Source organism: Elephantulus edwardii, unplaced genomic scaffold (genome assembly GCF_000299155.1).
Source record: "Elephantulus edwardii isolate Elephantulus edwardi_28Jun2011 unplaced genomic scaffold, EleEdw1.0 scaffold00134, whole genome shotgun sequence".
Classification (NCBI taxonomy): Eukaryota; Metazoa; Chordata; class Mammalia; order Macroscelidea; family Macroscelididae; genus Elephantulus; species Elephantulus edwardii.
This window is the reverse complement of record NW_006399884.1, coordinates 5,533,689-5,559,081: the sequence shown is the minus strand read 5'-3', so window position 1 is coordinate 5,559,081 and position 25,393 is coordinate 5,533,689. Positions and strand designations below refer to the sequence as shown.

Here is a 25,393-nt window from a genome sequence, read left to right as displayed (position 1 = left end):
CAAAGTGGTCCTAGGTGCAGGTAGGTGGTGCTCCTTTGTTTTACAATTTCCATGTGCACTTTGGCACTTTAATAAACACAATAAATCCCCAAGTAAAGTTTTAAACAAAATCTTGTCTTGTGAAACATGAGCTCCTGTTAACAGCCCAAGCAATGGCCACATGAGCTTGGCTGTAACTTTTGTTGGATGCTATTGAATTCACTTGGATCCACAGTGATCCCAGGTTCAGACAGAACAAAACCTCACCCATTTGCTGCGCTTAGAGCCATTGCAGCTGCAGTATCAGTCAATCTCCTCCTGACTTTGTCTTCTTCAGTAATGTTCCATTTTCCAAACATGACATCCTTTTCCATGGGCTCACCCCTCGATGTGACATGACCAAAGATTAGGAGATGTTTCAACATCCTTGCTTCTCAGGACCATTCTGACTACATTCCTCCAATTTGTCTGTTTTTGTGGAAGTTCATTCAACACTCTTTTCCAATATCACAATTCAAAAGCATCAATCCATCTTGTTGTGGGTAGGTGGGTTGTTTCTGACTTGATGGTACATAACCACAACAAAATATTTTCTATTGGTGTTTGCAGATACTGCTAAATGTGATAACTTGGGCCTCCATTCTGAAGAAATACTTCTTCTATTTGAATGCCCTCACTTGGTTCCATACCAGACATTTTGTAGTCCAAGCAAGGCACCCACATGTGTCAGCGCAGGTTCCAGTTACACTTGGAGAGGCACCCTGTTGTCCAGTGAGGGGGACCCAGACTCCAGGCTGGCAGGCAGCACCTCAGAACAGTGCTAGCCTTTCCCCCACATCCTGCCAGAGCCCATGCATCTGGATCTAGTTAACCCGCTGTGTTCACCAGCCGGGCCCTTGAATGAGGGAGGCCTGGCTTCCATCCAGCGAGGGCTGATGGGCTGTAATTATCACTGGAGGTCTGGTTACAGGCTTGTGTGTGTGGTGTTTGCTACAACCATAGGTCCCATATGCTGTGGGGTTGATATTTCTTTGTTGCTCAGGGTCTGCCTCCAACTGAATTGCTTTGATTTCAGGTGCAGGTGGTTTGTGGGGTTTGTGGGGGTCTTTGTTGTTGTGTTCTTCACCTTTGAGTTGGAACTGATGCATAGATGACCCTGCAAAGGGTTTTCAGAGGCAGTTTGCTTGCATGGGAGAAGATTGCCCATCATTCTCCCATGCATCAGCTGGTGACTTGAACTGTGTGGCTTTGGGATTGCAGCACAACTTCTTACCACTAGGCAACCAGAGCTCCCTAGTGAAGGTCTTACTGGGTCCAATGTGGAATCTGACAAGAACTCAAAGGAGCAAATCATCCAGATACAGTGCCACCTGCTGGTTGTGAGGGAGCCCGGCAGCTCCGTCCTCATAGGGACACCACCACACTGCGGGCTCTGGGTCCTCCACAACATGTAGTTCAGTGCTGATCTGTAAGCAGGCAGTCAAGGGCCCTTTGACCAAATCACTGCCTGTCCAAGCAGACATACTATGGAGCAAAGGCCTGGCACTCGGGTCCCAACCAATCTTCCCCTGAAAACCACAGAGCGCAACTCGGCTCTGCTACACACAGAGACATCCTGAATTGGAGTCGACGCAGTAAGTGGTTACTCACTGGTACAGTCATAATGTGAGCTGGGGAGCAGGTCCCAGAGAAAGGCTTCGTCTATTCGAACGTCTGCAACCTCGGATCACACTGCTGTCCTGTGGCCCAAGTGAGGCTTCCCCATGCGAGGGTACTTTGGTCAAATTGCTGTGCATGGTCCTCCACCATGTGGAGCAGTGCTGCTCTATCCTACAGGGCTGCTGTGATTTGTAATCGGCCCGAAGGATGCGGTTTAAAATCCCATTAGACAGTAACACCCTAAATGCAGCCATACCCAACAGTCTGCAGAGGTGGGCATATTATTTATTACGAGCCGAATAGTTTTCTGGGGAGGATCAAAATTAACCAGTTGCCGCACGCATTTGAGACCGTGCTTAGAAACGCTTAGAAACACATTTATAGCTATCATTTGCAGCAATGTGTTAAGGGAACTCCGGAGAACGGCCTGCTGATTGACATTTTTTTTTTTTTTTGGTTTGGTAAGATGTTTATTATGCACTTCTTTTTTTATCATTCTAACAAAGTTTATTCAAGGTGATCCAACTGAATGTGGAAATTATTGAACAATATCATTGATATCACATACAAGCAAAATACTGCTGAAGCAACAATGAATGAACGGAAATCGAAAATCTCTCTAAATGTTCATTGAAATTAATTAAAAAACCAAAGAAAAATGGCTGGAACAGTACATATATAAGAAACTGCTAGACGTCAAGCAGGATTTAAAAGAGGCTGTGGCACCAGGGATATCATTGCTGATGTCAGATAGATACCAGGAGAATGTCTTATTTGTGCTTTATTGACTATACAAAGGCATTTGACTGTGTGGATCATGACAAATTGTGCCTGACATTGAGAAGAATGGGATCCCAGAGCACTTGATTGTGTTCGTATGGAACTTCTACCTGGACCAGGAGGCTGTTGAGTGAACAGAACAGGGGAGCACTGTATGGTTTGGAATTGGGAAGGGAGTGTGCTAGGGTTGTATTCTCTCTCTATACCTATTCCATCTGTATTGCTGAACATATTATCCAGGAAGCTAGACTCTGTGAGGAGTGTGGCAACAGGATTGGAGGGAGACTCATCAAGAACCTGTGTTCTCCTTTCTGCTAGAGAATGCTGCCGAGGAAGCATCGCAAAAGAGTTTATTCCCACCACCGCCATGTCGAAGTCAGAGTCTCCTAAAGAGCCCGAACAACTGCGGAAGCTATTCATCGGTGGGCTGAGCTTCGAGACGACGGACGAAAGTCTGAGGAGCCATTTTGAGCAATGGGGGACGCTCACGGACTGTGTGGTAATGAGAGATCCAAATACCAAGCGCTCCCGAGGCTTTGGCTTTGTCACATACTCAACTGTGGAAGAGGTGGATGCAGCCATGAATGCAAGGCCCCACAAGGTGGATGGAAGGGTGGTGGAACCCAAGAGGGCTGTCTCCAGAGAAGATTCTCAAAGACCAGGTGCCCACTTAACTGTGAAAAAGATCTTTGTTGATGGAATTAAAGAAGACACTGAAGAACATCACTTAAGAGATTATTTTGAGCAGTATGGGAAAATTGAAGTGATTGAAATCATGACTGACCGAGGCAGTGGCAAGAAAAGGGGCTTTGCTCTTGTAACTTTTTATGATCATGATTCTGTAGATAAAATCGTTATTCAGAAATACCATACTGTGAATGGTCACAATTGTGAAGTGAGGAAAGCCCTGTCAAAGCAAGAGATGGCCAGTGCCCCTTCCAGCCAGAGAGGTCGAAGTGGTTCTGGAAACTTTGGTGGTGGCCGTGGAGGGGGTTTCGGTGGGAATGGCAACTTTGGTCGAGGAGGAAACTTCAGTGGACGAGGTGGCTTTGGTGGCAGTCGTGGCGGTGGAGGATATGGAGGCAGTGGAGATGGTTATAATGGATTTGGTAATGATGGAAGCAACTTTGGAGGTGGTGGAAGCTACAATGATTTTGACAATTACAACAATCAGTCTTCAAATTTTGGACCCATGAAGGGAGGAAATTTTGGAGGCAGAAGCTCTGGCCCTTACGGTGGTGGTGGTCAATATTTTGCCAAACCACGAAACCAAGGTGGCTATGGTGGTTCAAGTAGCAGCAGCAGCTATGGCAGTGGCAGACGGTTTTAGTAACTGCGAGAAAACAAAGCTTAGCAGGAGAGGAGAGCCAGAGAAGTGACAGGGAAGCTACAGGTTACAACAGATTTGTGAACTCAGCCAAGCACAGTGGTGGCAGGGCCTAGCTGCTACAAAGAAGACATGTTTTAGACAATACTCATGTGTATGGGCAAAAAACTCGAGGACTGTATTTGTGACTAACTGTATAACAGGTTATTTTAGTTTCTGTTCTGTGGAAAGTGTAAAGCATTCCGAAAACAAGGGTTTAGATGTAGATGATTTTTTTTTTGCACCCATGCTGTTGATTGCTAAATGTAATAGTCTGATCATGACACTGAATAAATGTCTTTTTAAAAAAAAAAAAGAACCTGTGTTCTGCAGATGACACTTGCTGAAAGTGAGGAGGGCTTGAAGCACTTGTTGCAGAAGATCAAGGAATGCAGCCTTTGGTATGGATTGCATCTCAATGTCAAGAAAACAAAGATTTTTACCACTGAACAGGTAGACAGCATCATGATGGCTGGAGAGGAGACTGAAACTGTTAAGAGCTTCATCTTGCTTGGATTCACAATTAACGCCTTTGGAATGAGCAGTCAGTAAATAAGGAGACACACTGCACTAGGGAAATCTGCAGTTAGGACTTCTCCAAATTATTGAGAAGTAGTGTTGTCAGTTTGAAGACTAAGGTGTATCTGATTCAGACCATAGTCTTTCCAATTACTATCTATGCGTTCAAGAGCTGGACAATGAATTAGGATGCCAGAAAAAGAATTGACACCTTTGAACTACAGTGTTGAAGAAGAGCACCGAACATCCCATGATGGCCAAGAGAATGAACAGATATGTCTTGGAGAGGGTGCAGCCTGAGTGCTCTTTGGAGGCAAAAATGATGAGGCTTCACATCACATACTTTGGACATGTTGGTAGGAGGTGCTGTTCCTTGAAGAGGTACATGATATTGGGAGGGGTCTAGGGTAGGTGAAGAATAGGAAGACCCTCAACCAGGTAGATTGATACAGTGACTGCTGCAATGGGTTCTTGTATGTCAGGAAGTGTGAGGATGGTGCAGGATAGAACAGGGTAAGGATCTTTTGTTCATAGGGTTGCTATAAGCTGTACTCTACTTGATGGCACCTAACAACAACAAAGTTAATTTTTTTCTTTTGTTTTTACAAAGAGATTGTCTTTTTTTATTTGTGGGTTTCTCATTTGGGCATAGGGGTACAGACTCTCTGGCTGCTTCATAAAATGTATTATTATTATTTTTTAAAATTCAAATTATCTTCCTTTTATCATACATTGAAGTTGAATTAAGCAAACTAAGTGGTGTAATTTTTCTCATGGTTCCCTTAATGGAGATGCTTTGCTGTCCAGCTGACTCTGATTCATAGTGGACTGACCCCATCGGTTTCCCGAGGCTCTAAATTATTACAGGAGGAGACTATCCATCTTTGCCCCCTAGGAGAAGCTGATGGGTTTCAACTGCTGATCTTTTGTTTAGCAGCCCCACACTATATTTCCAAAATCCAAATTTCCTCACATAGACTGGTGAGCGCATCCAGGACTGCATCTGTTAATTGAAATGAGTCAATTGGTATCCCATCTATTCCTGGGGCCTTATTTTTTTGCCAATGCCTTCAATGCAGCTTCCATTTTCTCCTTCATTACCATTGGCTCCTGCTCATATGGCACTACTTGACATTTTTCAGTGTCAGTCAGTTCTTTAAATTTTTAATTCAATTTTTAAAAATTGTCAATGTCAGTCAGATCAGAATTAAAGGAACTTTGGAAAATAACAGCCTGATGATTTAATTATGAAAAAAAAAATCAGCCAGTGAAACTTCCCTGGTTCACAGCAGTGTGATGCACCACTGATGGTCAGGGTGGTGGAGGATCTTCATGTGTTGTGTGTGGTGGATAACATGATCTGCATGTGACTGTGATGCTGAATATGATGGGGCTGGTATTGCAAGTCAGTGCCATCCGTGGTGAGCAGGTTTCCACATAGCTCCCAGGCTCAGACAGACCAGCAAGGCCTGGTGATTGACTTCCATAATGCACCTGGGAAATGAACCTGGGAACACCCTACAAATCCCACCAGAACACAGTTTGTTGTGGAGCTGGAGGATGAGTACCTGAGGTGTTGGTGGTTGTTAGGTGCCATTAAGTCAAGTACGACCCATAACAACCCAATGAACAACAGCTCTGAACCCTGTCTTGTCCTGTGCCATTCATAGCATCTCTGATGTACTCGATCCCAGTAGTTACTATGCCAAACCACCTCACTGAGGGTCTTCCTCTCTTTCACTGACCTTTCCAAGTATATTGTCTTTTCCCAAAGAATAGCTCTACACTAACATCACACTCAATGCATTTGAGACTAAACTTTGGCATCCTTGCCTCTACGGAGCACTCTGGTTTACCTTTCTCTGTGACATATCTGTTCTTCTGGCACTCTTCTCCAACACCACTGCTCAAAGGTGTTGATTCTTCTTTCACCCTTACTCATTGTCCAATTCTCAGGTGCATAGCATGTGATTGAAAAGACCAGGGATTGAATCAGGCACATCTTAGTCTTTAAGTTGACATCATTGCTCCTCAGTATGTCAGAGAGATCCTGGACTGCAGACTTTCCAAGTGGAACACATCTTTTGATTTCTTGACTGCTGGTGCCAAGGGGGTAGATTGTGGATCCAAAGAAGATGAGATAATTGTCAATTGTTCTCCAAATTTCCTAGCGTAAATTGGTAATCATATGCAATATGCCAGCAATGATAAATTGAAGAAGAATGGTGTTGCCTCCACAGTTAAAAAGGCAATTTCCAGATCCATCCTGAAGTACAATGCTGTGAGTGATAGGATATTATGAATGCACATGCTAAGAAGACCTGTTAATATGACTGTTATATATGCACTAACAATTAAAGTGAAAAAGGAGATTGAGGATTTCTACCAACTTTTGCAGTCTGAAATTGACCAAGCTTGCTATCAAGATTTCAGCAATATAAGGCATTTGAGTTATGAGAAGATATCAAGAATATCATCCAGGAAGAATGCAAAAGTTCATTGCAAAGACAGAGGAGGAAGAAAAGACCAAAATGGATGTCAGAAGAAACTCTGAATATTGCATTAGAGTGCCGAGAAGCCAAAGAAGAGGGAAGAAATGAAGACATTGAGGAGCTGAACAGGAGATTTCAAAAGGCAGCACGACAAGACAAAGTAAAGTATTGTAATGAAATGTGCAAAGAGCTGGAGTCAGAAAATTAAAGGGGCAGAACTTGCTCAGCATTTCTTAAGCTCAAGGAACTGAAGAAGAAATTCAAGCCTCGAGTTGCAATACATAAGGATGCTTTGGGAAGAATATTAAATGATCTTACAAGTATTAAAAGAAGATAGAAAGAGTATACAGAGTCATTATACCAAAAGGAATTGACAGACGTAGAATAATTTAATGAAACAACATATGAGCAAGAGCCTGTGGTGATGAAGGAAAAAGTTCAAACTGCTTTGAAAGAATTGGTTAAGAATAAGCCCCCAGGAATAGATGGTATACCAATAGACATATTTCAACTAACAGATGATGCCCTAGATGTGCTAACCAAGTTGTGCCAAGAAATCTGAAGAACAACCCCTTGGCCAACTGACTGGAAGAGATCTATATTTGTTCCCATTCCAAAGAAAGGTGATTCCATAGAGTGTGAAAATTATCAAGCAATATCATTAATATCACAACAAGCAAGATTCTGCTAAAGATTATTTAAAAACGACTGGAACAGCACATTAATAGAGAACTGCCAGAAGTGCAGGCTGAGTTTAGAAGGAGTAGGGGTACTAGCGATCTTGGCTGAAAGCAGGGAGTACCAGAAGAATGTCAATCTTTGTTTCATTGATTATGCAAAGGCATTTGACTGTGTGGATCATAGCAAGCAAACTGTGGTTAACTGAGAAGAACGGAATCCCAGAACACTTGATCGTGCTAATGTGAAATCTATACTTGGACCAGGAGGCAGTCATCAGCCCCGAGGCAGACACAACCTGGAATAAAACTCACCCCTGAGCTCAACTTTCAGACAACCAACAGATGGGACTTTAAGGTTATTAATAACACTAGGGAGACATTTACTTTTTAGAACAATTAGCCGTTATGGTCAAAAGAGCAGTGTTTGCCCAAAGATAAATCCCAATAGTTAGGAAGGGGTATGTTGGAAGGATGAACAGAAAAGAGAATTCTAGGGAGTAAGTGGGAAAAGTTTTATTGTATTATTGTTTTTGTTAAGTGTTGTTCAGTTGAATATGACTCATAGCAACCCTCTGAACAACAGATCCGAACCCTGTTCTATCCTGTGCCATCCCTATCATCTCTGATATACTTGATCCCATTGCTACAGCTACTACAGCATTCTACCAAAAGAGAGTCTTCCTCTGTTTTGCGGGCCCTCTACCTTTCCAGGCATGATGCTATTTTTGAGGACTCTCCTTCATATGGTCGCTATGAGTCACCTGCGACTCAATGGCACTTAACAACAACAACAACAACAACAACAACAACAACTTCTAACAACATGCCCAAAGTATGTGAGATGGAACTTCACCATCCTTACCTCTGAGGACGACTCTGGTTTCAGTTTCTCCAAGATCTATCTGCTTGTTCTTTAGGCAGTCCATGGGACACTCAGCCCCTTCACCAACATCTCAACTCAAAGGCATCGATCTTACTCCTCTCATCTTTAGTCCTTGTCCAGCTCTCAGATGCATGGAGGGTGATTGAAAAGACTTGCTATGGTCTTGAATCAGGCTTGAATAAGGTACACCTTAATCTTTAAGCTGGCATAATTACTCTTCAGTGTTTTGCAGAGGTTCTTAACAGTGGATATTGTAATGGATGTTATAGGAAAATGTACACGAAAGCCGATATGATTTGTAAACTTTCATGTCAATCAGTGTTTTTTAAAAAAATATTTAAACTGGAAACTCGGTAGAGGGTCATCATGAGTAGGAACCTCCTGGTCTGTCTGAGTGGGCTTTGAGATAAGACAGACTCTGTCCCCAGTGCTGCTGGTGGTATGTCATAAGGTGGTGGTGTACCTGGGGGTATTCACCATAAACATGGGGACCCTGGCCAGTCTCTGGGAGCAAATATTTCTGACAAAGCCTCGTGGCTGAAGGAAAAATCATCATAACTTCCTTGACCTCAAATGTCAGTTCTGAGCCAAGCAGCTGTCTGACTCCAGGCAGGTGACTGTCATAAGGATGAAACAACTTAATATTTAGAAAGTTCTGAGCTTATAGGGCGCACAAGAAATGTGCCAGTCTCCTAAGCTGGGTAAATTTGAGCAAAAGAAGTTTAATTGCAGCTGTTCACTCCTTGCCCCAGTGGGAGAATTTGCTTCCAAGACAATTAACAGATCACGGAATTCTGCTACCTCTCCATCCAGGTAAGCAAGAGATGCCTGGTGTTGCACAGCCAGTATCTCTGAAGGCAGGACAGCAAGGCAGGGGTCAGCTCCCTGTTCATGTCCCCTCAGTGTTACCTGGCCTAGAAGACAGGTAAGTTTCGGTGTCCCAGTGCTGCTGTAACAGAGACACCACAGGTGGGTGTGTCTTACTTCTCCTGTGTTGCTGTTATAGATGTACCACAAGTTGGCGGTGTGAATCCGCTAGTCACTCTGAGGGAGAAAGACGAGGCAGTGTACTTCTACAGAGATTAAAGCCTTGGAAACTCTCTGAGGAAACTCTGTTTCGTCATACAGGGCTACTGATGAGACAGAACTGACTCGACGGTTTTATGTGAAGGGCAGCAAGTTTCCTTGGTGGTAGGGTGGACCAGGTGCTGGACTGCTAACCTGAAGGCTGACTGTTGAAACCCACCTGTTTTCCTTGGGGGAAAGCTGAGGCAGTTGGCTTCCATGATGACGCAGAGCCTGCTGCTGCAGTCATGGCGTCAGCCTGTCTTGTTGAGGGTCTTCCTCTCTTCTGCTGGCAGCCCGAGTGTAAATAAAAACAGACAGGTATGTGCTCAGAGCGGGCAAACTCTGTAGCTCTGTGGCTCTGATGGGGTTAGTGGTTTCCCTTGCAGCCTGGATCCCAGGGAGTAATTGGACCCTGGATCGAACAAGGCCCTTTATATCTGGGAAGGAGCCCTGGTGGTGCATCAGGGTACTAACCAGCAGGTCAGTGACATTAACCCACCAGCCTCCTAGGTGGCAACTCAATGGCACACAAAAACAACAACAACTACAACAACAACAACAACAACAGCCTCCTAAGCAGAAAGACATGGTAGCTCCTCCTACAAAGACTGTGGTTTAGAAAGCTGGGGGCTGCTCTGATGGATCCTACAGGGTTGCAGTGGTCAGAGTCAACTGGAAGGCCAGAGGTTTCTCAGTTTTGTTTTTTCATTCAATGTCAGTTTATGTCTGGGACTCTGAGCACATCAGCCCGTGTCCCAGGCTCCAAGCCTGTCCCTGGCCCCTCCCAGTCCCTCTCCAACAATGACCCCTCTGCCCTGGAAGCAGTTCCTTTGAACCGCCTTGGCCCCAAACCTTCCCTGAGAAACATGGTGTGGAAGAATCAGCCCACATCTACCCAACATCCCTAAAAATGTTCTGAAAGAGAAAACTAGGGACAAAGAGATGCAGAAGACAGTGATGAAGATGTTCCAAGCGTTCCCCTGAAGCCAGCCCAAGCAAGGAGCCCATTTTTTGCTGGCTTCCCCTTCCTTTCCCCCCCTACCTCCCCCCCAGCTTCCTTCAATTTCACCTCAGTTCCTTATGGCTTGATCTTCCAGGGCCATAACTGCTATCTCAGTGACAATAGAAAAGTCCATTAGGCCCTTTCTTTATGAAGGGAATTAATGGCTTTGTAAATTTACTGCCTTGTAAGTGAAGCAGAGAAAGTGTTTCCTGAAGGCTGAATGCTTCCTGGGCAAGGAGGGAGGCTGGGTGAGGAGTGAAGTCTCGACTGTATGTAATACTGTCTGTTGTGTCTTTCTTGTCTTTTCTTGTTGTTGAGAATACACACAGCACACTATACACCGATTTAACAGTTTCTATGCTTTGAAAGGTGGAGGGTCAGGGCAGGAGGGGAAGACACTCAATGAGATACATGAGCACAGTGACTGTAACCGTGGGCTCGTGTATGTCAGAGATGATGAAGACTGCACGGATAGGGCAGGTTCAGATCCTCTGTTCATAGGGTCACTATCAGTCAGAGCTGACTCGATGGCATTTAACAACAAAGCATGTGTTCAATTCAGTGACATTGGTGACATTCTTCAAGTGTGGCTACAATTCATTCTCGAACTCTACCTTCTGAGTTCTTCCTTCAGTAACACAAACCCACTAGCCCTGGAGGTTCCTGTCTAACCTTTCAAGTTGCTGCTGACAATTTGATCCATTATTGAGAATGACTTTACAAGAAGTACAGCAACAGCGTTTCCTAAAAGCAAGGATGGCGAGACTTCATCTCACATATTTTGGGCTTGTTATTGGGAAGGAGAAGGACATCATGCTTGGTAAAGTAGAGGGTCAACAAAATAAAAGACCCCCACGAAGATGAGTGGACAGAGTGGCTGGCACAGTGGGCTCGGCAGCGATTGTGAGGACATTACAGGACTATGTGATGTCTTGTTCTTTCATCCACAAGGTCATTATGAGTCAGAGTCAACTCAGTGGCACCAACAATAGACTGGTAGTTCTTTAAAAACACAGTTCTCCTGCTAGGTATATACTCTGAGGAGATGAGAAAAGAAATACAGAGATTTGTACACCAATGTTCATAGCAGCATTATTCACCACCGCAAGAACATGGAAACAGCCCAAATAACCAATCACAATTGAATGGATTGAGAAATTGTGGTACATTCACATGATAGAATAATATGCAGAACTCAGGAGCAAAGATTTTGAAAATTACTGTGTACCTTGGGAGAAACTGGAGAACATTATGCTGGGTGAACTAACTCAGTGTCATAAGGATAAAAAACACAATTCTCTCAATTCTCTTTATTGATTGTTAAAATGCTATTTGGTTTCAAGTGAATGTCAAGGTCATTTTTTGTTTAAAGTTTAGTCTTTATTGTGTATTTACTTTTTATTCAATATGAAATAAGAGATTGATTGTTGTTGTTGTTGTGTATTGTTTAGTTGCCTGTGACTCATAGTGATCCTATGCACAACAGCTCTGAATCCTTTCCTCTCTTGAGCCAATCTCACTGTCTCTGACACACATGCCCCTATTACCCTAGTCATTGTGTCAATCCATCTCATCCAGGGTCTTCCTTTCCTGTATTGTCCCTTCACCCTTCCAAGCATGATGTCATTTTCTGGGCAACATGCCCAAAGTATGTGAGATGGAGCTTAAAAATCCTTGCCTCCAAGGAGAAACTTGGTTTCAATCTCTCCAGGACAGACTTGTTTATTCTCTTGGTGACCCATTGTTGAGTTCAATACTGTTCTCCAGCACCACAAGTCAAAGGCATCGATTCTTCTTCTGTCATCCTTAGTCATAGTAATTGCAAAGACATGGCCTGGATCAGGCGCATCTTAGTCTCTAGACTGACATCGTTGCTTCTCAGTACTTTGGAGAGGTCCTGACAGCAGACTTTCCTAATCCAATTTGTCTTTTGATTTCTTGACTGCTCGTTACAAGCATGTTGATTGTGGACCTGAGTAATTTGAAATTGTTAACAACTTCAATCAAGAGATTGATCCATCTATTACAGTGCTGCCAATTGGCCCAGTGGTGAGAAGCTTTGTTTTCTTGATGTTGAGCTTAAATTCATATTGAAAACTGCAGTCCTTGACTTTCTGCAGCAGATGCTTCAGGTCCTCCTCAGTTTCAGTGAGCAAGGTTGTGTCTTCTGCATAATCCAAGTTGTTGATGGCACATTCTTTCTCATAAAGACCTGCTTCCTGAATGATCTGTTCCGCATACAGATTGAAAGGTATGGAGACAGGATGAATCCTTAATGCTCTCCTTTCCTGATTTTGAACCATGCAATGTTTCTCTGCTCTGTTCTGACACTGCCTCCTGGTCCAAGTACAGGTTTTACATGAGCACAATCAGGTGTTCTGGGATTCTTGTTCTTCTTGAGGTTAGCCACACTTTGTTGTGATCCATACAGTCACATTTTTTTTGTGTAGTCAATGAAATAATTGCATTAATCTGTTCTATGCCTTTGAGTTGTGGTGGTGGAAAAGACTATTGAATATACCAGGGACTGCTAAGAGAACAAACAGGTTCATGCCGGATGGTGTTGAAACCAGGCTGTTTCTTGGAAGCAAGGATTTTGAAACTCCATCTGACATACATTGGGCATGTTCCAAGGAGGGACCGGTCCTTGGAGAGGGACATTATGCTTGGAAGGGTGGAGGGACAGTGCAGGAGGGGAAGACCTTGGATGAGGTGGATTGATACAGTAACTGGGGTAACAGGGTTAGGTGTGTTGGAGTCAGTGAGACCGGCTCAGGACAGGGCAAGCTTCAGAGCTGTTGTACATAGGGTCAATGGCACGTAAGAACAACAACAATTTAGGGTATCCTAGGCTGCCATCTTTACAGGCGCAGACCTTGGGACTTTCTTCTCTGTTGCTGATGGTGGATTCCAACCACTGGCCTTTGAGTTTGCAGTCGTTTGCTTAACTACTGTGCTACCTCAGCACCTTTTTTTGTAAAGCAGGGTATTGAAAAATGGAACCACTGATGGTGTTTTCCATACTGCTTACTTGAATATTCTTGGAGGAGTTTTTTAGAAGTTTTCCTTGTCTGAACTGAGAGTGGATTGCCTGATAAGCAAACTAAGTATAGCCTTACTTAACTACTAACTTAACAACTCTGTGCAATTTCTCACTGATCATACTTGTTTTGTTTTACTTTTTATCACATTGGAAATTAACGAAATTCTTATGAGATTATTCACTACTGATGAGTAAGCACAAGTAAGCCTGTGCCTCCCTCACTGTCAGGGATTGTCCATTTGAATCTGTGGGAAGGGACTATGGGGTTGGGAGAGAGACAGACACCAGCTATCCCTAGAATCCGAGTCTTTGATGTGTTGAAAACACGTGGGGTTATTCACTACGGATCAGTTGCTGTTGTTATGTGGCATTGACTCATAGGAACCCTTTGCACAATAGCTTTGAATCCTGCTCTATCCTGAGCTAATCTCATTGTCTCTGACACACCTACTCCCATTACCCCAGTTACTGTGCCAATCCATTTCATCTGGGGTCTTCCTCTCCTGCACTGTCCCCTCCACCCTTCCAAGCATGAAGTCCCTCTCCAAGGACTGGTCCCTCCTAAGCACAAATAAGCCTTGACAAAAAAGTGCTGGTTTTACCAACTACTCTAACACCGTCTGGACAAAACTAGACTCCTGTGGAGTAACTTTGTGCCTCATGTCAGGACACAGGTACCATCTGTGCACTAAGAAAAAACAAACTGAAGTCCTTCCTTCCCAAGCCCCATACACCAAACTGCTGTAGGCGACATTGGAGGTAAGATAAGATCAAGGTTATGGCTCAGTGCTACACAGAGGGGTGAGGAAATCCCTCAGGAAAAATACTCCCCTGTGTGGTCCCCCAGATGGCAGACTCCTCAGCAATTTATCTGCTTTCATGCAAAACATACATTTGAAATAAAACCCATTGTCATCAAGCTAAGTCCAACTCACGGAAACCCACCATCGAGTCTCCAAGACTGTAAAAACTTACCAGAAGAGACTGCCTAAATTTTTTCTTTCAGAATGGCCAGTAGGTTCAAACCATTGACTTCGTCAACTCAACACATAACACACTACCCCATCAGGGCTCCAAACACACATCCCTTTCCTTTTATTTACTGATTCCTAGAGTCAGATGGTTCATAAGGTCTTAACTCAAAATACAATTGGAATGAGCTTCTTCAAAGTAGAGTCTACCATAATGGCATGGAGTAAAGCTTTCACCCAGTGACCCATTTGCTGATGTGGCAAGATTCTAAATTGGGAGAAACAGCTACAAACATCCATTAGTAATTGGAAAGCTAAACACATCAAGTATAAATATAGACAAGCTGGAAATGAGAATGTTTGGTAAAGGAGAGGGTCAGCAAAAAGGAAGAAGACCCTCGATTAAATGGATGGACACAATGGTTGAAACGATGGGCTCACAGAGCAATGGCTGTGAGGATGGACCAGGACTGGGCAGTGGTTTGTTATGTTGTATGAACCGTCTCAACAGTAACCAAAGATGGCATCAACAGCCAGACACACCTCCCCTTGGAAGAAAGTATATAAACCTTAGAGGTGTACAGGCACGTGTCCTTAAAGTTGTTTTAGGAAATGTTCTGATTGCATGTATACCTGTGGTCCCAAATCAGGAAAGGTGTGTGTCAGGGCTGTATCCTTTCTCCATATCAGTTCCATCTGTATGCTGGCAAATCATTGGTAAAACTGGACTCTGTGAAGAAGAACATGACAGCAGGATTAAAAGAAGACTTATCAACAACCTGTGTTATGCAGATGACACAAGCTTGCTTGCTGTGTGTGAAGAGGACTTGAAACACTTGCTACAGAAGATCAAAGACTCCAGCCTCATGTGACTCAGCTATTCCACTGCTTGGAATGTACCCCAAGAAAATTAGAAATGAGATACAAACTTTGTACACCAATGTTCATACAGCATTATTATTTACCAAGAACATGGAAACAGCCTAAATGTCCAACCACAACTGAATGGATTGAGAAATTCCATCACGTGGTACATTCAGCTGATGGAATACTATGCAGAATGCAGGAGCAATGATTTAGAAAATTACTACATAGCTTGGGAGGGACTGGAGTGCATTATGCCAAGTGAACTAACTCAGTCCCATAAAGACAAATACTGTATAAGAACATTATTGTGGAACGTGTATAAGGGCCCAAGGGGAGAGTCGAGGGGTGAAGATGGGGGGAGGGTAATCACAGGATCACACAATTCAATGAGTAGAGGGAAGGGTGGTTAAAAGAAATGGGAAAGATCCTGTGTGAAAATCAATGTATACTAACTTTTTAAGCAAACCAAGATAAAAAAAAAATTTCTTTTTTAAAAAAACTTCAGCCTTCAATATGAACTGCATCTCGGCATCAAGAAGACAAAAATCCTCACCAATAAAAAAAAAAAATCCTCACCAATGGACTGAAAAGCAACATCATTACAGAATCCACAGTCAAAACCCTTCATACCAGCAGTCAAGCGATTAGGAGACCTATTGTGCTGGGAAAGTCTGCTGTCAAGGACCTCTCCAAATTAATGTGGAATAATTATGTCAGTTTGAAAACTAAGGTGTGCTGATTTAGGCCATGGTCTTTTCAATTCAGTGACTTGGGTAATGGGGGTGGGCGTGTCAGAGACAGTAAGATTGGCACAGGAAAGAGCAGGATTCAGGGCTGTTGTACTTAGGGTTGCTATGAGTTGCAGGCAACTTGATGGCACGTAACAACAACAACAACAATAACAACAACAACTTTTCAATCACTTTGGATCTGAAAGCTTTACAATGATTAAGGAAGACAGAAGAATTGATGTCTTTGATCTGTGATATTGGAGAAGAGTGTTGGACTGTCGAAAGAACAAACAGACATGTCTTGGAGAGAGTATATCCAGAATACTCCTTGGAGGCAAGGACAACAAAGCTTTGTCTCACATCCTTTGGGCATGTTGCTGTTGTTCTGTGTACCATCGAGTCAGAATCGACCTTAGCTGACCATCCAGGGGATTTTCAGAGACAGTGAATAGCACAGGTGACCTAGTGGTAAAAAATTGTGCTGTAATCCCAGACACAAGGACCAAATCCACCAGCTGCTCCATGAGAGAAGAATGGGCAGTCTCCTCCTATGTGAGTTAGTGCTTCTGAAAACCCACTAGAGGGTCAGCTGTGGATCCATTCCAAGTCGATGGTACACAACAACAGCAACAACAACAAATTGAAAGCAAGCAGATTGCCCATCTTCTTTTTGTGAAGCAGCTGGTGGAGCCGAACTGCATGCCTTTGCAGTTGCAGCACAGCTTCTTACCAATAGGCCACTAGGAGAAGCTATTCCTTGTAGAGGGCCAATGTGCTTAGAAGGGTGGAGGGTCAGCAAGAGAGGAAGACCTTTGATGAGATGGATTGACACTGTTTCGGCAGCAATGGACGTAAGTTTGTCAGAGTTGGGGAGCATGGCACAGGACAGGACAGGGTTCAAATCTGTTGTTCATAAGGGTCGCTGTGAGTCATACTCAACTCGATGACACATAATGACAGTAAGGGGAATAGTTCTTCCAATCTTTTTCCCCTCCTTGATGCTTTTAAGAATGTTTTAAGAACTCAACATAGACTGTCAGAAGAACAAACACCTTTCTTGGATGGAGCGCAACCAGAGTGTTCCTTAGAAGCAAGGATGGTGAGACCAACCCACATACTTAGGACATATCAGAAGAGGGTGGTCCCTGAAGGACGTCATAGCACAGGAGAGAGTCATAGGAAAGAAGATCCTTAATGAGATGGAGTGATAATGGTCATCTCCACAGGGGCTCACACCCAGCAGTGACTACCCAGCGCTCCTTTCTGTTGTACATGGGATTGCTGTGAGTTAGAACCAACTTGACAGTCCCTAACAACACTTAAAGTCCTCACACTTATTCATCTCTTGCAGCACGGGACCATGGGTGGGATGCAGGCAGGTGAGGTAGAGAACCTGGCTTTGGGCACAGGCTCTGAAGCTTTACCTGACAGGCAGGGAGATGGTCAGGACTAGGTGAGCACCGCTGAGATCGTCCTTAACCTTGAATTTTTTTTTTCATTTGAGTTTACAAAATTATAACAGTTTTTTCACTCACTCATTCATAGACATTTTTTTGTAGAATATTAATTACCTTGTTGTTGTTATGTGCCATCAAGTTGACTCTGACTCATAGTACAGCAGCTCTGAAGCCTGCCTGGTCCTGAGTCAGTCTCACTGACTCCAACACACCTACCCATTGGCCCAGTTACGGTCTCATCCGGGGTCTTCTTCTCTTGCGCTGTCCCTCCTCTCTCCCAAGCATGATGTCCCTCTCCAAAGACTGCAACATGTCCAAAGCATGTCAGATGAAGCTTCAGAATCCTTGTCTTCAGGGAGCAGCCTAGTTTCACCCTTTCTAGGGTGAACCTGTTTGTTCTCTTAGCAGTCCATGGTATATTCAATATTCTTCTCCAGCACCACAACTCAAAGGCAACTCTCCTTCTGTCATCATTAGTCGTTGTCCAGCTCTCTGATGCGTAGCAAGGCACACTTCAGTTTATAGACTGACATTGTTGCTTCTCTGTACTCTGAGGGGCCCCTGACAATAGATTTTACTAATGCAACTCAGCTTTTGATTTCTGAGTGCTGTTTCCACGAGTGTTGATTGTGGAGCCGAGCAAGCTGTAACTGTTAACAACCTCAATCTCTTCTCCATTTATTATGATGCTGTCAATTGGCTCGGTGGTGAGCGTCTTTGTCTTCTTGATGTGGAGCTTCAATCCCTAGTGAAAACTATAGTTCCTGACCTTCTGTAGAGTATGGGCAGCACTATTTTGTCACACAGGGTAGCTATGAGTTGGAAGTGACCCAACAGCACACTGCTGTACTGGTAAGAGACATTCTGACATGTATAAGTGGCCACCCAGGACTCTTAACAAAAATTTGTTGAAGTGAGATGTTTGAACACCAGTTGGGAACAAACCCTGACCACCTGTTGGGAAGGGTAGACACAATAAGGTCCAAGCAAGCCTATGCTTCATCTGAGGGCTCACTTACGCACAGTGGAGGCCAGAACAGACAGTTTTTTCATTTTTCCGTGAAAACATCTCCACATTCCATCTCTCACGTTTTTTCTTATTGTGGACGCATTGCATTTGTTTAATTGATGCTGCGCGGAAGCGGTTTCATGTGAAAAGATAATTTCACCATTCACTTTAACAGAAACTTGGAGCTTGCCGGAGTTGAGGGTACTTAGGGTGCCGACTTCTCATTGAAGACAATTGAAAGACTGGTTTTAACTCCAGGGCGCTGGCCGCGCTGCTCCCCAGGCAGGAAAGGCGGACCTGCCATCTAGTGGCCAGACCCGGAATAGCATGCATGGAGAGCATCGGTGAGGCCAGGCTGGGGGGTGGGGGGATCGGGCAAGTGAGAAAGGTCATTTGCTGTCAAGTTTATTCCTGCCAGCTAGGGGTGAGCTTTTCCGTGGAGGTAGTCAGGAAAGAGGCCTGAGCTAAAGGTGGCATGCAGCGCAGACAGCGAATCAAGAGCTAATATCTGAGTGGAATTGTATCCCACAGGGTTTTCAACGGCTGGTTTTTGGTCAATCACTAGGCCTTTCTTCTGAGCGGCCTCTGGCTGGATTTGAACCCTCTGCAGAGTCACCTGAGGCAAGCAGACCCCATATCCACTTGAATTTGCCTTTCTAAGATTTAGACTCATAAATCCCTGCTCCCACTCACTTCACTTTTAAAAAGGTGTAATGGTGTCACAGCTAAACACTGGGCTGGATTCTGCAGAGAACATCCTTAACACAGTCTCCCCATCCTCCTCTCTAGGGAGCATTCTCACTGAACTTCCTCCAAAAGCATTATCTACATGGAACCAAATTGACAGCAACCAGAAAGGTTAGATGGGAACCTCAGTGCCTGTGGGTTTATGGTAATGAAGGAACAAGAAGGAAAACAATGAAGGAAAAAGAGGGTTACAATGGTAGCACCCCTTGAAGAAGGTTATCACTGCCATGGAATTGAACATGCAGAAGAGACTGGTGAATTAGTGTATTTTCAACAAGAAAAGAAAAATCTAGACATATCAGTTCTCTAATGCTGCTGTGACAGATACCATGAGTGAGTGTGTCTCTAGTGTTGTTAGGTATTACCAGAGAAGTAGCACAGATAGCTGACTTCAACAAACAGGAACTTACTCTCTCACAGTTCTTTCAGAGGCTAGAAATCCAAATTCAGAACACTGGCTTCTTGGAAAGGCTTTCTTTCTGTCTCTTCTGGAAGAACGTCCTTGTCTCCTTCCTAAATCTATAGACCCAAGATTCCTTGGAGATCTGCTTGTGTCTTGGCCTTCTTCTGTGACAAGGAGCTTCCCAGGGCCTGGTCGCAAAGCACTCAATCGACCCCCAACTCTGTTCTTGGTAATACTGAAGTAGACCCCCTTCTTTCTCCTTTTATCTCTTCTAACGTGATACAGGCCATACACTTCAGGGAAACTCCCCAGCTTGATCAGGGCGGTAACTTGAGGAAGGGTGTTTGCACACTGACCCCTTTATGTCAGATCAGGACTGATAATATTAGATGACCTCACGGGGTGATCATATTATCATATAGCTGCCACATGGCATCAATATGTCCAGAACGTGGAGAACCATAACCCAGCCAAGGTGACACAAATCTGGGGATAATGAAACAGGCAGTGTGAATATACAGTTACTCTACTCTGGGGGGGGGGGGAATTCTCCTCCCACATGAATCATTGTTGTTGTAGGTGCCACTGAGTTGAGTAAGACTCATAGTAGTGACCCTATGAGCAACAGACTCAAACTCTGACCTATGCTGTGCCATCCTTACCATCTCTGATATACTTGAAGCCATTGCTGCAGTCACTGTGTCAATCCCTCTGAATGGGAGTCTTGCTCTCCTTCTCCGACTCTCCACTTTTTCCAAGCATGATATCCTTTATCAAGGAATAACCTGTCTCAAATAGAGATACCATTTGACTCAGCAATTCCACTACTGGGAATATACCCCAAAGAGACCATAACTGACATCCAAGCAAATATATGCACATCCATGTTTATCGCAGCTTTGTTCACAATAGCAAGGAGTTGGAAACAACCCAGGTGCCCATCAACAAACGAATGGCTAGAGAAGCTGCGGTATATTCACACAATGGAATGCTATGCTGCATTGAAAAACAAGCAACTCATGCAATATTATTAAAAATGGGTGACCCTGGAGGACATTATGCTGAGTGAAGTATCTCAGTCACAAAAGGACAAATGCTGCATGGTGCCACTGTTGTAAAACAGGACTGACCTTGGTGTTGCGGGACAACTGAGAAATATGAGTTCAATTATGTATACTGCATTGAACCAGATGAGGGAGAAAACTGTTTAAAAGGGATATGTGATTAGGTATTAGTGTCCTGACAGGAGTCCAGAGAGAAGGCTGCATAATGGAGTGGACCTGGGAGAATGGATTGTAAAACAATGAAATAATTTTTATTTTACTTTTCCAAGAGGGTATTGTACTCGGGGAGCGGAGAGGAAGGTTGGGAGGGGAGAAAATTGCAACAATGAATGAAGGAAATCCAAAGTCTCTGTACATTTTCATTGAAATTAATAATAAGTTAAAAAAAGAGAAGAGAAAAAGAAAAAAAGAAATGTCAATGCCCTGTGGGGGGAAAAAAAAAGGAATAACCTGTTCTAGCAACATGTTTAAAGTATAAGAGACAAAGCTTTGCTATCCTTGCCTCTAAGGGGTATTCCAGCTTCACCTTTTCCAAGATGTATCTGTTCATTCTTTTGACAGTCTATAGGATGTTGTTGTTGTTGTTATTGTGTCATTGAGTCGCCTGCAACTCAACAGCTCTGAACCCTGCCCTGCCCTGCGCCTGTATCACTGACACCAACACATCTAATCCCATTGCCCCAGTTATTGTGTCAATCCATCTCATCTAGGACCTTCCTTTCCTGTGCTGTCCCTCCACCCTTCCAAGCATTATGTCCTTCTCCAAGGACTGATAACTCCTGGCCATGTGTCCAAAATATGTGAGATGGAGCTTCAAAATCCTAGCCTCCAAGGAGCATCTTGGTTTCACCCTCTCCAAGGCAGACTTATTTGTTCTGGTGGTCAGTGCTCTTCTCCAACATCACAAATCAAAGACATCACTTCTTCTTTTGTCATCTTTATTTATTGTCTAGCTCTCAGATGCATAGCAAGTAATGGAAAAAAGCATGGCTTGAATCAAGTGCACTTTAGTCTTCGAACTGCCATCATTGCTCTTTAGTATTTTGGAGAGGTTCCTGACAGCAGACTTGCTTAAAAGCAATACATCTCCTCATCTCCTGACTGCTAGTACAAAGCTTGTTGATTTGGCATCCAAGATGAAATCACTGAAAGTTTCAGTCCTTTCTCCAACTATTATGATGTTGTCCATTGGCCCAGTAGAAAGGACCGGAAAACCTGCTGGAAGGTGAGCTATGATTGGGTTCCAACTTCAGAGCAATGAGTTGTACTTTCCATTTTGGAATTTATTCTAGGATAGAATATATATTACAAACAAACACCACCTTTGTTGTTGCTGGGTATTTACTGAGTGTTTGTTGGTGAGTTTTGTGGGCATCCCAGCTTGGCTGAGGCTGTGGCCACTTCTAAGGTTCAGACCTGCCCAGACGTGTCTGTCACACTGCTGTGAATGGGGCTGCCAGGGCAAGTTGCCAACTTGGATATGTTAGCCCCAGATCTTTCCAGAAAGGACTTGCTGCCCAGCTACCAGGACTCTTGTTAGCTGGCAGCCTCCAACTACTCATTCTGCTTCAGGGTCCACCTCAGCTTTCAGCCCAAGGTCCAGCTCTTCAGAGGACAGCCTTGGGTAACATTGGAGCAAACAGTGGCTCTGAGACCTGGAACTTTTGCCAAACTTGGGCTTGTTTTTTAGCTTCTGAGCTGCAAAACTCCCTGCAGCAGCTCCCTCAGCCCTTGATGATTCTCTGGCCCTAAACCTGAATCTTCCTCCCTTCCCTGTTATTAGGGTTACTCGGACAGAAAGATTGGAAGTTCAAGTCTACTAAAAGGTGCTTAGGAAGAAAAGCCTGGCAATCTACTGAACAGCTTAAAGCCTTAAAGGAGCTCAGTTATACACTGACATACACGAGATTGCCATGAGCTGGAGGTTTTCCTTTTTGCTCAGCTCTGGGAAAAGTGGGAGAAAGCTTGGCAGTCTGCTTTCATAAAGGTGACCCAGTGCCATCCAGTTGACCTGACTCTTGGTGGCCCAGTCTTTAGATTTGTGAGGCTGTAAATCCAGTCTTTGGATTTCTGAGGCTGTAAATCCTAATGGGACGTACTGTTGTATCTTCCTCCCCAGGAGTACTTGCTGGATTCAAACAGCAGATGATTTGGTTAGCAGGCCAATGTGTCACCACTGCTCTTTCCACAAAGATCTCAGCTGTAGGACAGTTTCACTGTGTCCTGCAGGGCCACTCTGAGTAAGAATCACTAGAAGGCAGTGGCTAAGTCCTTTGCATAAGACTCCTCTGTTGGTGAAACGATTAAGTATTTGACTCTGGCCACTCAACCCACTTCAAAGAGTTGACTTGGGTGATGTTGTACTGTTGTTGTGTATTGTAGAGTCAGAGCCAACCCATAGCTGACCCTCCCATAGGTTTTTAGAGGCAGTGAATCACACAGGAGATTGTCCATCCTTCTCTAACAGGGCGGCTTGTGGCCATGAACTAAGTTCCTTCGGGATTACAGCGCAGCTTCTTACCTTTAGACCCCCAGAGCTCCCTGACTTGGGTGACAGGGCCTGGCAACCTGCTCCTGGAAGGTCACAGTCTTGAAAACCTTATGGGGCCCTGTGAGTACGTACACTCAGTGGCAAGCCCAATTAGACAATTTTAAGGCCTTGCTCAGAGACGCACTGTGTCCTGGGAGCTCAGTCCTTAGTGCTGTGGACCAGGAGCCTCATCTAAGAGTGTGAGGGGGCCTAGGATGTGAAGACCTACTTCCAGTGCCAGACATGTGGCTTTGGAGCCCCCTCCCCCCAAACCCCTACCACCTGGGCTTTTGGAAGTCAGAGGTGAGCCACCTCTGAGTGGAGGAGATGGGGCAGGGCTCATAGAAATAGATCACAGGACATTCCAGCAAATGCATGGGCCAGAGACACCGTGTTTTCTACAAATTGATGGCTTGTGGCAAGCCTGCATCAGGTAAATATGTGGCACCATTTTCCCAAGAGTGTATGCTCATTCCGTGCCACTGAGTTCCATTCTGGTCATTCTCACAATATCTTTGAGGCTATGAACTTTTAAGGGAGGAGATTGTCCATCTTCCTCCCAGAGAGTGCTTGGGGGATTCAGACTGCCTTCCCTTGGCAGTCTGACACAGTGCACTGGGCCACTGGGCTCAGATCATTCTGTTTCTGCCTCAGATCTGACCTCAGCTGGGTCTTCCATGCACCCAGGTTCTTCAGAGAAGAAACCGGAAGCCCAAATCTGGAAGTGCTCTCTCAATTCCTGAATGTGAGCTGCAGGCTTGAGCTTCCTATAGCTCCAGTGATAAGAGGCCCGGTCACTTCAGCCCAACAGCTCATCATCCACCCAGCCTGCATGCCCACCTGAACCAGACTAAACCAACCCAATCCATTGCCATAGAGTCCATTCTGACTCACAGAGATCCTGCAGGACAGAGGACTGGCCCGTAGCGTTTACAAGGCTGCTGTCTTTACAGATGTGTATAGCCTCAACTTTCTCCTGAAGAGTGGCTAGGGCTTCACACTACTGACCTTTCAGTTAGCAGCCAAACACTTTAACCACTGTGCTACCAGGGATTCTCCAGTGCCCTGATAACCAAAGACAGAGAGACATGGCCTTGCATACTTTGGACATGCCGTCAGGAGGGGCCAATTCCTGGAGAAGGACATCACGCTGGGTGGAGTAGGGGGTAAGCGCAGGAGACAAAGGCCCTCCGTGGATCAGCTCACACCTAGCAGCCCCATGTACAGCACGATGAAACCCTGCCTGACCCTGTGCCATCCTCACGATCTCTGTGCTCAAGTCCATTACTGTAGCCACTTGTCAGTCCATCTCAGTGAGGGTCTTCCTCTCTTGCTGACGTCACTTTACCAGCACAATGTCCTTCTCCAGGGTCTGGTTCCCTCTGCGACAATACGTCGGAAGGATGTGAGACCAAATCTCACCATTCTCTATTCTGAGAGGCACACAGGCTGCTCTTCTTCTAAGAAGTGACCCTGAGAAGCATCCAAGTTATACAGAGTAAATCCACCTGACGCTTCCTATTACCTGCCCTTTGGGTGGAGGAATGCATACTCCATTCTGGAATCTCGACAATCAGTTCCGGAACAATCTCTCTCCAGTCAGAAAACAGCGAGAGCCTAGTTTTTAAAGATGAGGGAGGCTGGCAGGGCAGTGATGAGGGAAGATGTTTGCAGAGGGAAACGTGTGAAGGGGCTGAGTGGTGGGAAAGAATGGAGAGGTTTTGAATTTGTCTTTTACAATTGAAAGAATAGTGTGGGTGCTTGTTTTAAAACATGATACAAAAGCATGAAGGAGCCCTGGTGGCACAACAGTTAAGTGCTTGGCTACCGACCCAACGGTCGGCAATTGGAATCGACCCAGTGTCTCCCAGGAGAAAGAACTGGCTATTCCTTCCTATAAAGACAAGCTACTGGTGGGTTTTGAACTGTTGGCCTTTTGGTGAGCAGCCTGAAACTTAACCGACTATTCTACCAGGCTCTCCTCGAAACCTTAGGGGACTCTTCTACTCTGTTCCACAGGGTTGGTAGAGTCAGAATCAACTCGACAACATTCACCAAGAGAAACAGCAGAATTAAAAGCACAATGCAACCTCCCTGTGAAATGTGAGCTCCATCAAACGGGCTTTCCAAACACTCAGAAGT

At 44.6% G+C, this 25,393-nt stretch overlaps 1 protein-coding gene across 1 annotated transcript; it reads left to right on the top strand.

Annotated features, from left to right (window-relative positions):
* The first annotated feature begins 2,785 nt into the window (after window positions 1–2,785).
* Window positions 2,786–4,082, top strand: LOC102869490 (heterogeneous nuclear ribonucleoprotein A1-like). The gene has a single exon (XM_006894066.1). The coding sequence runs from the start codon at window positions 2,786–2,788 to the stop codon at window positions 3,746–3,748; it is 963 nt and encodes a 320-aa protein (XP_006894128.1). The 3' UTR covers window positions 3,749–4,082.
* Window positions 4,083–25,393: the final 21,311 nt, after the last annotated feature.

What these genes read in the sequence shown, in the direction of transcription:
- LOC102869490 (XM_006894066.1), top strand. Translation starts at nt 2,786, where the DNA reads ATGTCGAAGTCAGAGTCTCCTAAAGAGCCCGAACAACTGCGGAAGCTA.